This window comes from Ascaphus truei, chromosome 14, assembly GCF_040206685.1.
Source record: "Ascaphus truei isolate aAscTru1 chromosome 14, aAscTru1.hap1, whole genome shotgun sequence".
NCBI lineage: Eukaryota > Metazoa > Chordata > Amphibia > Anura > Ascaphidae > Ascaphus > Ascaphus truei.
Window position 1 is genome coordinate 6725333 of NC_134496.1, and position 17243 is coordinate 6742575.

General features: G+C 48.4%; 1 protein-coding gene across 1 annotated transcript in view; it reads right to left on the reverse strand.

The window, feature by feature from the left end:
* Window positions 1-2688: 2688 nt before the first annotated feature.
* PROC (protein C, inactivator of coagulation factors Va and VIIIa) overlaps window positions 2689-17243 on the reverse strand; it is a 36691-nt gene continuing 22136 nt past the window's right edge. Inside the window, exons 3-9 of the mRNA XM_075569615.1 lie at window positions 15892-16052; window positions 15780-15804; window positions 11503-11613; window positions 7760-7900; window positions 6162-6259; window positions 4835-4949; window positions 2689-3738 (exon numbers count right to left, since the gene is read on the reverse strand). Of these exons, the coding sequence (XP_075425730.1) occupies window positions 3110-3738; window positions 4835-4949; window positions 6162-6259; window positions 7760-7900; window positions 11503-11613; window positions 15780-15804; window positions 15892-16052 (1280 nt within the window). The 3' untranslated portion in view covers window positions 2689-3109. The remainder of the gene's footprint in view (window positions 3739-4834; window positions 4950-6161; window positions 6260-7759; window positions 7901-11502; window positions 11614-15779; window positions 15805-15891; window positions 16053-17243) is intronic.

The following is a 17243-nucleotide window of genomic DNA, read 5'->3' on the forward strand; positions in this document are numbered from 1 at the left end:
ACGCCCCGGGCGAGTGGATTTCACATCGTGGCGAGCTCCTATTGGCCCAAGCAGCACACGTGTGGTACTAGGTGGCGAGTAGATTTTTTTGTTCGGCGAGTAGATTTTTTGGTGATTTGTCGACCACTGCCTATGTCTAACATGGAACAGGGACTTCCGACCAACCAGCGCATGGATTATAGTGCAACCACCACTCACAAACAGGAGGCTTGGCTTTTTTTGCCCCCATCAGAGGAGGGGGCGTACTGAAGGGCTCAGATAGCTGGCGAGCGGGAAATTTGAACTGGCCAATGGGAACTGTGCCTATGGTCAACGGCTTCCCCTTGTCAGCCCCATACCTCCCGTTGGGTTGGCTCCACAGTGTCTGAGAGAACAAAGTCTACCCCGCAGGGAGCCTTTGTCTCTGGACCTGGTTCTCCACCCTTCACCGCTCAATCAGATGGCCCGACACCTTGCTACTCCCATCCTCCCTTTTGATCCACCATCTCTATGCAGACATCCTGGCTTGTCAAATTACCGGGACTGCCCCCATAGAGATAAATACACATTTTAAAAACATATTTCTTTCTCTAACCTGGGCTCTGGGATTTGGATGATAAACTTGGCTTTGCTGGCGGGGAAAACAATATTTCATAGGGGAAACATAACGGTATTAACCTGCATATGCGTACCCGCAAATCAGGAGTGATTCGTGGGTGAAATTATAGGACAACCGATAACTTTATCCCACAATATTTTATACACATCTGACATCTTAACACTCGTTGTCCCCAAGTATCCACTATTAAAGTCCCAGTTTTATAGCTAAAACACATAGAGGGTCACAACACACACATTGTCCCCGGCATATAGTGCTGATAAGTCTCCGGGGAACCACGTTTTTTTTAGGAGTAGCTAGCCAAGCTTCACATTTATTATGAAGGCTGGCTACCCCCACCGTCACACAGGGGATCCTAGAGGTTTGTTCAAGCAGGAGTCCACCTATCTCATATAGCCTAGACATTTTCAATGGTGGGCTGCAGGATGCTTTGCAGTCAGCTTTGGAGGAGGTGGTAAAACGAGGCCAACTTAAGCAGTGAATGGTCTTCCTTTGATGGCCATGGGTAGTTTTTGGGGACCGTGGGGGTTTAGCATGCCATCTGATGGTGGTTACTTGGCAGACCCTATGTGGCTTTGCAGTGGAGTGTTAGGATCCATCAAGCCCATTTGTTTCACTGTGCTAGATTTGTTTTTCAGTGGGTTTTAAACAAAAGCGGTGGCCTGTCTGCTCAAATTTGTTGAGTCCAAGTGTTTAGTGCAGTTGGGTGGGTGGGGAGAAAGGCCTATAGCCCAGTGGCAGCTTACAAGGTCATGGAGCAGACTCTCTGTTTCCTTATCACTATCCCAGTGCACAAAATGGGTGCTTGCAAGTGGCAGCCAATCAGTAAGGGGAATGCCAAGTATCACAGCAACATTCCTCTCTCTGATTGGCTCATTGTCATGGACAGTTGCTATTTTGATTTCCCTGTGTACCAGTAACTGGATTTACTGTTTTGATCCATTTCAGATAATGTAAAAGAATCGCACACAAAAAGATCCCCTATTGCTGTTTTAATTAGTCCTAAAAACAATTATTTATGTGACATGAATATTCACTAAATAATAAAAAAAAAGACTGAAATATTTGATCTGGATAATAGAGGTAAAGTCATTTGAAACATATATAGAGCAAAAGAGAATACTGATTTAAGTGGTTTTAAAGAACTGAACTTCATTGGTTGGGTTATCACATTATTGTCCTTTTATTGTCCCGAAGAAGACCATATCATTTCTCCATCTGCAGATATTTATTTTATCTTCTATAAATTGTGAGGTGATTTTCACCCCCCCCCCCCCCCCCTACAGCAGGGGTGGCCAACCTCACTCCTCGAAGGACACGAACAGGTCAGGTTTTCAGGATATCCCTGCTTCAGCACAGCTGGCTCAATGAGTGGCTGAGTCAAAGATTGAGCTACCTGTGCTGAAGCAGGGATATCCTGAAAACCTGACCTGTTGGTGGCCTTTGAGGAGTGGAGTTGCCCACCGCCCCTGCTTTAGACCTAGGGCCAAATGGCTCACACAAGCAGTCAAACTATTCCACATTTAAAAAATAATAATAATTAAAAATGTTGGCAAAACGCTTGTTCTGGAAAAATCACAATATATATATATATGCTATAAATACAGAAATTATTATTATTTTTAAACACACAAATCAGTTTCTTTACGAAGAAGGTGGTATGGAAATGTATAGCACTGGGGTGGAAATTTCCCCCAAAAGTAGTGTTCCTCTCTGTACCCCTGGTACAATCACACTTCAAACACTGCCCTGGAAATGAATCATTTATCTAATCCAGGGGTTCTCAACTCCGCTCCCCAAGACACCCCAACAGGTCAGGTTTTCATTTAGTATAGGTGGCTTAATCAGTCCCTGCTTCAGCACAGGTGGCTCAATCAGTGGCTCAGATTGAGCCACCTGTGCTGAAGCAGGGATACCCTTAAAACCTGACCTGCTGGGGGGTGGCAGGAGGGGGTTGGGAACTGGAGCTGAGAACTCCTGATTGAATCAAAAGCAAAGGGGACATCCACTCTAGGCAGAATAGTTTGATTACAAATATACCTATGCGGTCTATTTGACGGATGATAACATTACAGGCTGGATACACCCCCCACATTTTAAGCTCTATTTTTATTCTTTTAAAAAATAAAACAGTATTGTTGTTTTTTTTTAAACAAACATAGTAAAGTTATTATTTAAAAAAAAAAGTATAACAGGAACTTCCATATTGCCTCTTTGGTGATGTCACTTATGGAACAGGAAGTTCCGAGTACAATAGACATGTAACGTCATTTCACATAACTTTAAACTATCCCTCGATGACAGGAAGATACAATGCACCTTACTTTATAGATGCTTCTAACACTGGCAACGAAATAACATTTTGATTTAACATTGTATATTAAAATCACAACCTTTTAAACACCTCCCCCTGCAGTAATTAAATATTCCCTGTCGTAGGCAGTCATAATGAAGCAGGTTTTCCTCATAGCGGCGTAGCCGGCCTTAAAAAACCTCCTGTGCCCCCCTCCTCTACGATGTGTTTTTCTGTGGCTTGTGGGGACTTTGCTTCCCTAGGGGTGGGGTCCCCGACAGCCGTTGCGCCGGCACTTCCTGGGTTACCACCTGCTGACTTATCCACTCTAGGTAACGGCTGACCTTGGTGTATATGCCAAAGTTATTCATCCGTCCGCAGCCTTCCCCCCAGCTCACCAACCCCACCAGAAACCAGATGCCCCCGAACTTGGTGACCATGGGCCCTCCACTGTCCCCGCCGCAGGCGTCCTGCTTGTCGCCCAGCCGCCCTGCACACAGCATGTTGTCAGACAGAGCATTCTGCATGACTTCAGCACACTGGTTGCGGGCGGCCAGCGGGATCTGGATGTAGTTGAGGATGCTGGAGCGGTTGCGGGACACTTCGTCCTGGTTGCCCCATCCCGTCACCACCACCTCAGTGCCTTCTAGGGTCAGATTGCTTTCGGCGAGCCCCAGGCTGGGCAGGCAGATGGGCAGCACATACTTGCTGTAGACGGCCGGCTGAGAGAGGCGCAGAAGAGCAATGTCATTGTTTGCATCCAGGCTCCTGTACTCAGGGTGACAGATGATCTGGGACACAAGGACCTGCTGCTCCGTGTTCTCCAGCTTACGGCGGTTATATTCACCTACAGGTGAACAGGAGAAAGGGGGGAAAGGTGGGAGGAGATGGGAGAGGGGAGAGAGCAAGAAGTTAAAGGGACCAACACCTCCAAGCATTGCAGTCCTGAGCATCGTGCTACTTGTGTCCAACATAGATAATTACAATTCTAGTAGCCTTACTCATTCTGGAGAAGTGTAGATTCATTTTAGGTTTTAAAAAGGTCAGCCCCCTCGCTAACAAAATGTACTTATAGTAGCATAAATATTTTTTGTACGTTTGAATACACGGGGGGAGCTGAGACTTGGGGGACGTTTGATTTCCTCTGGCTGCTCCCTTTTGTCTACTGTCACTGTGTTTTTAACAGTTTGCACAGGCAAAGCCCCCCTCATCTTTATTATATCTCTGATAAGGGCAGGATGAGCTAAGGGTCAAGAAACCACTACTAAGTGTTGGGTGGGGGATTGGCATGCGGGTGGGGCCTGGGGCCATAAGCTGCTGTAAAGTTTAGTCTTCCAGGGCTCAAGTCTGGAGTATCTTGGGCCCTGTATGATTGGTCTGCTGGGTCCCCAGCCCGGGATACCAGGTCCCATTGCTCCCAGAAACCACCTGGGTGAAATATTAAGTGTATGGCTTCCACTGAGAGCCTGTGGCTACCCGGAGTGGCTGAGAAGTACCACAGATATGAGTGCAGCTCTTGAATGGACCCTCTAGTGGGCTGGTTGGTGTCGCTACCATCCTAGTAGGTTGTAGACTAGGATAATTTTATGGGGAGTTTGGACACATTTTTGGAATAGCCCGGTCGGGATTCTGTTGCGGTCAGTAAGACCAGGGCACTTTCCCGGCGGGTGGAATCTGGATAGACTCGGTGACCTACTGTTTATGTGAACCAGCGGTCTGACGTTACGTCACAATATTGATATTTCCTAATGTTCAATTCTATAAATAGAATAAAAAATGATTATGATTTTACTGTATATTTAATGTAAAATATGCAAAAAAGATTACAATCATTTTCATATTCCAGCTGGAGAGAATGATACTTCCGTGCTATTCCTTCCCTCTACGCAATACACAGCACAGGATACATAGAGGGCCTAGCAGGGACCCAATAAGATTCATACCCAGCCGCACAGAGTATTTCCCAGCCGTCTCGACACAGTGAGCTGCCGTCAGAACCCAGAAGGGTTGAATCAGGACTCCCCCACAATGAAACTTCTTCTCGAGCATAAGTAAAACCTGAAACAGCAAAAGGAACCAGTCACAGAGCGTCAGGTGACTGGGGTAGAACCAGTGACAGAGCATCAGGTGACTGGGGTAGAACCAGTGACAGAGCGTCAGGTGACTGGGGCAGTACCAGTGACAGAGCGTCAGGTGACTGGGGCAGAACCAGTGACAGAGCGTCAGGTGACTGGGGCAGAACCAGTGGCAGAGCATCAGGTGACTGGGGCAGAACCAGTGACAGAGGGTCAGGTGACTGGGGCAGAACCAGTGACAGAGCGTCAGGTGACTGGGGCAGAACCAGTGACAGTGCATCAGGTGACTGGGGCAGAACCAGTGACAGAGCGTCAGGTGACTGGGGCAGAACCAGTGACAGAGCGTCAGGTGACTGGGGTAGAACCAGTGACAGAGCATCAGGTGACTGGCGCAGAATCAGTGTCAGAGCATCAGGTGACTGGGGCAGAACCAGTGACAGAGCATCAGGTGACTGGGGCAGAACCAGTGACAGAGCGTCAGGTGACTGGGGCAGAACCAGTGACAGAGCGTCAGGTGACTGGGGCAGAACCAGTGGCAGAGCATCAGGTGACTGGGGCAGAACCAGTGGCAGAGCATCAGGTGACAGGGGTAGAACCAGTGACAGAGCGTCAGGTGACTGGGGCAGTACCAATGACAGAGCGTCAGGTGACTGGGGCAGAACCAGTGTCAGAGCGTCAGGTGACTGGGGCAGAACCAGTGACAGAGCGTCAGATGACTGGGGCAGAACCAGTGACAGAGCGTCAGGTGACTGGGGCAGTACCAGTGACAGAGCATCAGGTGACTGGGGCAGAACCAGTGGCAGAGCATCAGGTGACTGGGGCAGAACCAGTGACAGAGCATCAGGTGACTGGGGTAGAACCAGTGGCAGAGCGTCAGGTGACTGGGGCAGAACCAGTGACAGAGCTTCAGATGACTGGGGCAGAACCAGAGTCTCCAGCCTGGAGCACAACCAGAAAATAAGACGAAGCATCAGAGCCCGGGATGGGAACCAGAGATAAAGCAACGCGCTGCTGAATAGAAACGAGCATTGCTGGGTTTCACTAATATGTGGGAACTGACAACACAAACACCTACACTTAAATGTTTCACCAATTCACAAACAGCTTAGAAATATTGCAGGACCTCATCAAATAAACCTGCTAACATGGCCCATCTCTGACTGCAATGTGGTAAAAAGGGCCAAGATGTCCTTACCTGCCACGGACTGTCCCCTTTACGTCCTGCCTTTGCCCCTGTGAGACGAGCTTTATAATCTGGGTCCACGATCTTCTCTTTCCCACAGGGGAACTCAACTGCAAGACACCACGAGGCCAGAACACTGATGATGATGATGATATAGATATATATATATATATATATATACAGTGTACGACAAACCTATACATTTGCACGCCCCGGGCGAGTGGATTTAACATCGTGACGAGCTCCTATTGGCCCAAGCAGCACACATGCGGTACTAGGTGGTGAGTAGATTTTTTTGTTCGGCGAGTAGATTTTTTGGTGATTTGTCGACCACTCTGTGTGTGTGTGTGTGTGTGTGTATGTGTGTATATATGTATATATATATATATATATATATATATATATATATATATATATATATATATATATATATATATATATATACATATATGTATATATATGTGTATATATATATATATATATATATATATATATATATATATATATATATATATACATATATATACACACAGTATATAGACACTACATGGCCATACATGGAAATATACAGCCAACAACCCCATGCCCCTATGTATATCTTTATTTATATAGTGGCTACAGCTGTGCTCTGCGTTCTACACTACTCACAAAAGCATATGCTTTATTTAACCCCTTCAAGGCTTTCCCACATTTTTCACAAGTCCAATGGACAATAATTACATATATTCAGTGTAGGTACCTGCACATGTGGTTATGCCTTAACGGGGCTGCAGGTTTATAACGCTTTGGACAATGGTTTCAACTAAATAACCCTTATTCATGAGACCACTATTATATTTTAGCCTAGGTAGGAGCGCAGCAATCGTTCTTTTATTTATATATATATATATATATATATATATATATATATATACACATATATATATATATATATATATATATATATATATATAGGAAATTAATACATTTTGAAGTAGTAATAATCCCATCATTCCTGGCCAATAATGCCCTGACTGTAAGAGCTGTAAGCAAAGCCCCCACCTCTATACACACAATCACATACTGCAGCCCCCACTTCTATACACACAATCACACACTGCAGTCAGGGTTGCCACCTTTTATTGAAGGCTAACCCGTAGATAACATTTTTTAGAGCTTTTTATTATATATTTATCTTGCCTTTGGCTGTATCCTCCCCTCCAAATTCCGTCAACCTGGCTGCGCGACGTCACATAATGCCCATTGCCATAACAACGAGATGCTCCATGACGTCATGCGGCATCAAGTTGACATGACAATGGGAGGCATTATGGCGCCGAGGCATCACGTGATGTCACATTGCCATGGCAACATGTCACCGCCTGACGTCAGGGTCTCATTGTCATGGCAACGGGATGCATCAAGTGTTGTTTTATAAATAATTTTTTAATGTGTCCTGGTTTTTCATTTTGAAAATCTGGTCACCCGATATATATTTTTTTTTTCTGGCTATGACTCTAGAGAATCTCTGTGTGAGACTATGTGCTTACATGTTTATAGCTATGAAAGACTGCAGGTCCTCAGTGTGTTGGAGAAGGGACATTTGCATTGCACAGGGGGTAGGAGCTCACCTGCCGGCTCACAGCTGTGGTAGTCTTCCGCCAGCTGGTACCCTGAGGCACAGCTGCAAAGACGAGTGGTTTTGTCCTCGGCCTCTGTGCAGAAGTGAGCGCAGCCACCGTTGTCCAAGGAGCAGTTGGAGTAGAGGACCTCTATAATACAAAAACCTGGGTTATTATTTAATAATCCCGGAACAGGGCATTATTGTCCAGTAATCCCTGTGGCGGTAGGTTAATCCCAGCCATTGCCCCTATCCGTTCGGATGAATGTACAGAACGTCCCTGTAGATCCATCCTTCTGTGGCTCATCTGACCAAATATATATAATAATGTATATTTAAAACCTTTATTACATGTAAAACTGTTGTGTGTTTATTGCACTAAGTCTCTGTTCCCTGGGCATGCTAGGCTGGTACACTTATCCAATGTAGAGAGATGAGAACTGGCACACAGTCAAAGAAGTGGGTCCCAAGGTTGATGAAGAATAAGCCTTTATTTAATCCATAAAACAAACGGAGGTGAGCACCCTCCTACGCGTTTCGTGTACACCCGTACACTTTATCAAGGAGTACTCCTCTCTACATTGCACCAGCATTTCTACTTGGCAGCACGCCTTTCAGGACATCAGATTGGGCAATATGTGAGTAATGTTTATCCATTATTTTGTCACATTGTGAACCAAGGGACCATCCCTATGAGGATTACACAGGGGCTTCATTGCTAACCCCATCTTCAGGGTTATTATGGCCCCACAGAGGACAATATTTTCATTATCTCACTAGCCCTATTCTCTGTACCTATTTGTATTTTATGAACGAAATGGATCCAGCGCTGGAGCGCATTAATCACTAACTATCTGTTTGGTACATTTACCCAACCTGCATGCCCATGGATCTAGGTTTAGCTGGTTTCAGGAGGGGGTTGAGGACAAGGAAGATTGGGGATGGGCAGCCCTATCTGGGCGACGTTGGTCCGATAAGCGGAGCCATTTCCTGCTCAGACAGAGAGGCGCCCATCTCATCAAGAGATAGCGAGCCAGCACTGAGAGTGGGGGGAGGTAAGCGATGCTCTCATTGGCTGGTTTGTAATTCCCATCCTCCTTGCCTCAGCTGCCCGTCACACTCCCAGCCTGGATTGGCCAACACAGACGAGCCCTCGTGCTGTGATTGGCCTAACACACAACATCCGTGCCGTGATTGGTCGCTGACCCATGCGCCATGTTTTTTAATGGAGAGGGGGAATTTAGAGAAGCAGCGGCTGATCTGAGTTCCACAGAACATTCTTGGACTGGCATGCGGATGGACAGAGGGGTGTACTCTGAGGTTGTGCCAGAGATCCGAAACCGAGGCTGCCTGCTATTCCGAGCGGGAGATTTAAACTTGCCTGCCTGTGACTTGCATCCAGCGCTGCCTGGAGTTCATGATCCCCCACAGGAGTGGAAGCTGCACCGGGTAAGCCATTCCGGTGGCGCCGGGCACCTAGGACTGCTGGGATTCCCCCTGTATCCCCTGTGTGGCATGAGTATAGCTCTGTTGATGTTATTGTGTGATGTCTGCTGGCTCCGTTCGGAATAAATATGCTTTTATTTGATCTCTGTGTCCTGTCTGGTGCTTGAACCCGTGAACGAGTCCTGGTCTCCCGTGACAATGCCCTGCTATGATGGAATTATTACTATTTTATAGGCCGAGACTGATAATTCCTTCAGTTCTAAAAGCCGATTAGCTGATTTCAGGGCATTATTCTTCTAGTAATGGCTGGAATTTTTGGTACCTTGAGAAGTTTAGAATTACAGCCAATTTCAGAGCTGCAGCTCTCAGACAGGGAAAGATAGAGGAGGCAGAAGCACCTGCACAGACTGACTCCCTCCTATAATGTGTGTGTGTGTGTGTGTGTGTGTGTGTGTGTGTGTGTGTGTGTGTAGAGGGGAGGCTGCAGTGTGTGTGTGTGTGTGTGTGTGTGCGTGCGTGCGTGCGTGCGTGTGTGTGTGCATGCGTGTGTGTGTAGAGGGGAGGCTGCAGTGTGTGTGTGTGTGTTTATGAAGATGGGTGTGATGGTCAGAGGTAGCTGGCCTTCATTAATAAAGGGGAAACCTGGTCGGTCTAGAGACCGTGGGTTCTTGAGTCCAGTATTGTAAAACCGTGTATTTTCTGTAACTCTGTTCCCCTTATACTGTCCCCCATAGGGTTATAAGCTAGGGACCGTGTGTGTGGGGTTAACTACATAAGCCAGGGCCAGGTATCATTGCATGTAAAAGTTAAAGTGACCCCTGCTTTTCCACTTTTCATGTTCCCTTTGTCTCAGAGTCCTGAAACTTCAGAAGTGTAAGTTTTAGATGGGATATTTGGGCGAAAATGTAATCGGTTTGTTTGCAGGAGTTCAGGGAACAAAGTTACTGGAGGTCCATTAGTTCTCCCCGACGTGCAGGCATGATTTGTGGATGTGCAAGGAGAATTACACTGGGGCTATACAGTGTCCCCCAGACTCCTAGTTTTCAAGCCCAGGTATCCCAGATGCAGGTCCCACACATATATAAGGTTCCCCAAGGTTTATACTGTATTAAAGTATGGTTTATTCTGTTTTATACATTATGTATTAATGTCCATACAGCCAGTTGTGGGTTAGCATTTCAATGGGATTCCCTGTGTTCATTGAAAAGACATGCTGGTTTGTGGCACATGGTGAGGGGGAAGGGCTGTGGACTTGCTATCTTTAGAGAAAGCCTTTGTTCCAGCAAGACATTGACAAACCTACCCAGCAGGAGGTATGAGGCTAGCCTAAAAAAGCGGGGTTTCAAACCCATAGGGACGATTTTCATTGGCAAGTTTTTTAATTTCCCCTCCTCTCATTGAATGCACAACCACAATCGGTGCTCTAATTGGCTGCCAGCCCTTTCAATGTTAGAGTTAGGCAACAAGCCCTATATAAAGGAGTGCAGTGTAGCAGATAGTTCTCTTTTTTGTTGGGGACTTGTCACTTTGGAAATGCTTCCTACATTACAAACATTAAAAAATATCTTTAAAACATTTTTTTTAAGTGCTACAAGTATTTTCTCATAGTACAGAACTGATTTATTAAAAAAAAAAAACACATATGTAGGATATTGCTTGAACTGCTACTTTAAAAGACCTGGTCTACCGTAACAATGGGGGCTGTAGTGTGTGTTTGTGTGTTTGTGTGTGTTTATGTACAGGGGGGCTGCAGTGTGTGTGTGTGTGTGTGTGTGTTTATGGAAAGGGGAGGCTGTAGTGTGTGTATGTGTGTGTGTTTATGGAGAGGGGGGCTGCAGTGTGTGTATGTGTGTTGTTGAAGATGGGGACTGTAGTGTGTGCATGTGTATGGAGAAAGGGGGCTGCAGCGTGTGTGTATGGAGCCTTGCTGCTGTGGATACAAAGCATTGTGGGGAGCGACTTCAGAAGCTGTAATTGACAGCTTTACCACTCACACTAAGGTGCAGTCTGGGGCTTCACTAAGTGTGCAGTCCCCACACAGGCTCAGGAACCCACTATCCTGCCTGAGACCCCACATTGTATATTTATTGTGGTGAACACCTTGGAGACATCTTGCAAACCCCCTGTTGGGAATCACTGTCATAGGGGAATAAAAAATAGATACGCTCACAATTGGAGTCAGATGTCGTGATATTATAGATCTCAACATTAGCAAATGAAGCAAATAGCAGTTTGGCTTCTCGTTCCTTGCAGTGCTGCTTGGTCGGTGCCCATGTGAGTCAGTATCGGCTTATCTTGCACTCTCACCGTAATTGCACAGACGTCCTTCCCAGCCCTTCTGACAGATGCAGTCATATCGCCCAATGCTGTCTCTGCAGCTGCCATTCATACATGGATTGGACATACACTGATCCCCATCTGAAAGAGATGCGACCCTTAACCTTTTCGCTGCTGAGGTATTCTGAAACAATACTTTGTGTGAGAGGTATGCATGTTTTGAGGGTGTGTGACTTGAGTTCATGATGTTTAATTTGAAGAATGTAGTGTAGAGCATGTAAGATACACATGTGAGATATGGATCACTTAGTGTCCATGATGTTTCTGCAGAAGGAAAGGGGAATGGGAGTTTGTCTTGTTTCTCAATAAAATGTAGGAGAGAGAGTAACAGTATGTGTCCTTGATGTCTTTGTGTGAGAAAGAGGTATAGTGACCCTGGTGCTTTTGGGGAAGCTGTGGGTGAGAAGCAGTATGAGTTCCTCAAGTCTACTGGAAGGAGGAGAGTGTGTAAGGTATGGGTACCTCGTGTCTACTGGAAAGAGGAGGGTGTGAAAGGTACGAGTTCCTCACTGGAAGGAGGAGGGTGTGAAAGGTACAAGTTCCTCACTGGAAGGAGGGGGGCATGAAAGATATAAGTTCCTCGCTGGAAGGAGGAGGGTGTGAAAGGTATGAGTTCCTCACTGAAAGGAGAAGGGTGTGAAAGGTAGGAGTTCCTCATGTCTACTGGAAGGAGGAGGGTGTGAAAGGTAGGCGTTCCTCACTGGAAGTAGTATGGTGTGAAAGGTACGAGTTCCTCACTGGAAGGAGGCGGGTGTGAAAGGTACGAGTTCCTCACTGGAAGTAGGAGGGTGTGAAAAGTATGAGTTCCTCACTGGAAGGAGGAGGGTGTGAAAGGTACGAGTTCCTCACTGGAAGGAGGAGGGTGTGAAAGGTACGAGTTCCTCAGTGGAAGGAGGAGGGTGTGAAAGGTAGCAGTTCCTCATGTCTACCCGAAGGAGGAGGGTGTGAAAGGTAGGCGTTCCTCACTGAAGGAGGGGGGCATGAAAGGTAGGAGTTCCTCACTGGAAGGAGGAGGGTGTGAAAGGTAGGAGTTCCTCACTGGAAGGAGGAGGGTGTGAAAGGTACGAGTTCCTCACTGGAAGGAGGAGGGTGTGAAAGGTAGCAGTTCCTCATGTCTACCCGAAGGAGGAGGGTGTGAAAGGTAGGCGTTCCTCACTGAAGGAGGGGGGCATGAAAGGTAGGAGTTCCTCACTGGAAGGAGGAGGGTGTGAAAGGTAGGTGTTCCTCACTGGAAGGAGGCGGGTGTGAAAGGTACGAGTTCCTCACTGGAAGTAGGATGGTGTGAAAAGTATGAGTTCCTCACTGGAAGGAGGAGGGTGTGAAAGGTACGAGTTCCTCACTGGAAGGAGGAGGGTGGGAAAGGTAGCAGTTCCTCATGTCTACTGGAAGGAGGAGGGTGTGAAAGGTAGGCTTTCCTCACTGAAGGAGGGGGGCATGAAAGGTAGGAGTTCCTCACTGGAAGCAGGAGGGTGTGAATTGTATGAGTTCCTCACTGGAAGGAGGAGGGTGTGAAATGTATGAGTTCCTCACTGGAAGGAGGGGGGCATGAAAGGTATGAGTACCTCACTGGAAGGAGGAGGGTGTGAAAGGTATGAGTTCCTCACTGGAAGGAGGAGGGTGTGAAAGGTAGGCGTTCCTCATGTCTACTGGAAGGAGGAGGGTGTGAAAGGTACGAGTTCCTCACTGGAAGTAGGAGGGTGTGAAAGGTACGAGTTCCTCACTGGAAGGAGGAGGGTGTGAAAGGTACGAGTTCCTCACTTGAAGTAGGAGGGTGTGAAAGGTAGGCGTTCCTCACTGAAGGAGGGGGGCATGAAAGGTAGGAGTTCCTCACTGGAAGGAGGAGCGTGTGAAAGGTAGGAGTTCCTCACTGGAAGGAGGAGGGTGTGAAAGGTACGAGTTCCTCACTGGAAGGAGGAGGGTGTGAAAGGTAGCAGTTCCTCATGTCTACCCGAAGGAGGAGGGTGTGAAAGGTAGGCGTTCCTTACTGAAGGAGGGGGGCATGAAAGGTAGGAGTTCCTCACTGGAAGGAGGCGGGTGTGAAAGGTACGAGTTCCTCACTGGAAGCAGGAGGGTGTGAATTGTACGAGTTCCTCACTGGGCGGATGAGGGTGTGAAATGTATGAGTTCCTCACTGGAAGGAGGGGGGCATGAAAGGTATGAGTTCCTCACTGGAAGGAGGAGGGTGTGAAAGGTATGAGTTCCTCACTGGAAGGAGGAGGGTGTGAAAGGTATGAGTTCCTCACTGGAAGGAGGAGGGTGTGAAAGGTAGGCGTTCCTCATGTCTACTGGAAGGAGGAGGGTGTGAAAGGTACGAGTTCCTCACTGGAAGTAGGAGGGTGTGAAAGGTAAGAGTTCCTCACTGGAAGTAGGAGGGTGTGAAAGGTACGAGTTCCTCACTGGAAGTAGGAGGGTGTGAAAGGTACGAGTTCCTCACTGGAAGGAGGAGGGTGTGAAAGGTACGAGTTCCTCACTGGAAGTAGGAGGGTGTGAAAGGTACGAGTTCCTCACTGGAAGGAGGAGGGTGTGAAAGGTACGAGTTCCTCACTGGAAGTAGGAGGGTGTGAAAGGTACGAGTTCCTCACTGGAAGGAGGAGGGTGTGAAAGGTACAAGTTCCTCACTGGAAGTAGGATGCTGTGAAAGGTACGGGTTCCTCATTGGAAGGAGGAGGGTGTGAAAGGTAGGAGTTCCTCATTGGAAGGAGGGGGGTGTGAAAGGTACGAGTTCCTCACTGGAAGGAGGAGGGTGTGAAAGGTACGAGTTCCTCACTGGAAGTAGGAGGGTGTGAAAGGTATGAGTTCCTCACTGGAAGGAGGAGGGTGTGAAAGGTACGAGTTCCTCACTGGAAGGAGGAGGGTGTGAAAGGTATGAATTCCTCACTGGAAGGAGCAGGGTGTGAAAGGTACGAATTCCTCAGTGGAAGGAGGAGGGTGTGAAAGGTACAAGTTCCTCACTGGAAGGAGGAGGGTGTGAAAGGTACGAGTTCCTCACTGGAAGGAGAAGGGTGTGAAAGGTATGAGTTCCTCATTGAAAGGAGGAGGGTGTGAAAGGTGCGAGTTCCTCACTGGAAGTAGGAGGGTGTGAAAGGTATGAGTTCCTCACTGGAAGGAGGAGGGTGTGAAAGGTAGGAGTTCCTCATGTCTACTGGAAGGAGGAGGGTGTGAAAGGTATGAGTTCCTCACTGGAAGGAGGAGGGTGTGAAAGTTACGAGTTCCTCACTGGAAGGAGGAGGGTGTGAAAGGTACGAGTTCCTCACTGGAAGGAGGAGGGTGTGAAAGGTACGAGTTCCTCACTGGAAGGAGGAGGGTGTGAAAGGTACGAGTTCCTCACTGGAAGGAGGCGGGTGTGAAAGGTACGAGTTCCTCACTGGAAGGAGGAGGGTGTGAAAGGTACGAGTTCCTCACTGGAAGGAGGAGGGTGTGAAAGGTACGAGTTCCTCACTGGAAGGAGGGGGGTGTGAAAGGTACGAGTTCCTCACTGGAAGGAGGAGGGTGTGAAAGGTACGAGTTCCTCACTGGAAGGAGGAGGGTGTGAAAGGTACGAGTTCCTCACTGGAAGGAGGAGGGTGTGAAAGGTATGAATTCCTCACTGGAAGGAGCAGGGTGTGAAAGGTACGAATTCCTCAGTGGAAGGAGGAGGGTGTGAAAGGTACAAGTTCCTCACTGGAAGGAGGAGGGTGTGAAAGGTACGAGTTCCTCACTGGAAGGAGAAGGGTGTGAAAGGTATGAGTTCCTCATTGAAAGGAGGAGGGTGTGAAAGGTGCGAGTTCCTCACTGGAAGTAGGAGGGTGTGAAAGGTATGAGTTCCTCACTGGAAGGAGGAGGGTGTGAAAGGTAGGAGTTCCTCATGTCTACTGGAAGGAGGAGGGTGTGAAAGGTATGAGTTCCTCACTGGAAGGAGGAGGGTGTGAAAGTTACGAGTTCCTCACTGGAAGGAGGAGGGTGTGAAAGGTACGAGTTCCTCACTGGAAGGAGGAGGGTGTGAAAGGTACGAGTTCCTCACTGGAAGGAGGAGGGTGTGAAAGGTACGAGTTCCTCACTGGAAGGAGGCGGGTGTGAAAGGTACGAGTTCCTCACTGGAAGGAGGAGGGTGTGAAAGGTACGAGTTCCTCACTGGAAGGAGGAGGGTGTGAAAGGTACGAGTTCCTCACTGGAAGGAGGAGGGTGTGAAAGGTACGAGTTCCTCATGTCTGTGCGTAGAGGAGAAATAAGGGGTTTCTGTGCCTAATGTCTCAATGAATTATACTTACCAAAATATTTTGTCCAGAAGTTAAGCTATAAAAAAAAAAAAAGGAAAGCGTTATCTATATCGATAATATATTTCGCTTGTAAATTATACACAGTGCGCAATGGTTCTCTTACCGTCTTCTCCCGAGTCAGAAAGATCTCACTAGCCTCCTCAAGGTTACACTTCTCCTCCATGCACTCACGCTCTAGGGACCCGGGTTTCAGCTCCTCTAGGAAGCTATTTGCTCGTTTCCGAACTTTCAGCACACGGTTTGCAGCCTGGCTGCTAAAGAACACTAGAGAGGGGTTAGAAACACAGTGGCTCATATTTACGTGTAACCGTCCCTGCCTGGCTCCTAGGGAGGTTACTTCGGGGTATTATGTATGTGCTACTCCACATTGGGTTACCTTGACTCATTGACTGTATTCAGGTGCAGGCCCGACAACAGGGAAGGGTCTGCCGGGGTTGGCGTCCCGGGCCCTGTGAGTCAGGGAGCCCGGTAGCCCAGGCCCCCTGCGCGACCGTGCCCATTTTATTAAAAAAAAAATAGTCCTAAAAAAAAATGCCGGCAACCCCTCGTGCGCATGCGCACAGCCGAGGTCTCGGCGCGCATGCGTGGGGAAAGCAGGGTGTCCGGCCTGCTGCCTGTGGGCCCACTCTCCCCTGCTCCCAATGTGGGACGGAGGGGAAGCACTGTGGCGAGCCTGTGCCTGTCAACCCAGCGTCCCCCACACCCGCCTCCTGCCCCTGTAATGGGCAGCAGCTGCGGAATTAGACCACCAGTCTTGCCCCCCCAACCACCTACCTCCCATGCCCCCAAGCCTGTGCCCCCCAAGCCTAACTCCCGCCCTGGAGATCCATCTGGCGGGCAAGGAAGCAGGAAGCAGCACCTACCCGGTCAAGGTCAGTCACCCACCCAGGCAGTCACTCAGTCACCCACCTCACCCACCCAGTTACTCAGTCACCCACCCACTCAGTCAGTCACACACCAACCCAGTCACTCAGTCACCCACCCACCCACCCAGTCACTCATTCACATACCTAGTCACTCAGTCACTCAGCCAACGCATTCACTAACCCACCCAGTCACCCACCCAGGCAGTCAGCGACCCACCCAGGCAGTCAACCACCAAGGCAGTCTGTCACCCAGGCAGTCAGTCACCCAAAGGCAGTCAGTCACCCACCAACCCACGCATTCAGTCACCCGCCCACCCAGGCAGGCAGGCTGGCAGACAGGCAGTCACCCACCCAGGCCCAGACAGTCAGTCACCCACCCAGGCAGTCAACCACCAAGGCAGTCTGTCACCTAGGCAGACAACCACCAAGGCAGTCTGTCACCCAGGCAGTCAGTCACCCAAAGGCAGTCAGTCACCCACCAACCCACGCATTCAGTCACCCACCCAGGCAGGCAGGCAGGCAGGCAGGCAGTCACCCACCCAGGCCCAGACAGTCAGTCAGTCACCCACCCAGGCAGTCACCCACCCAC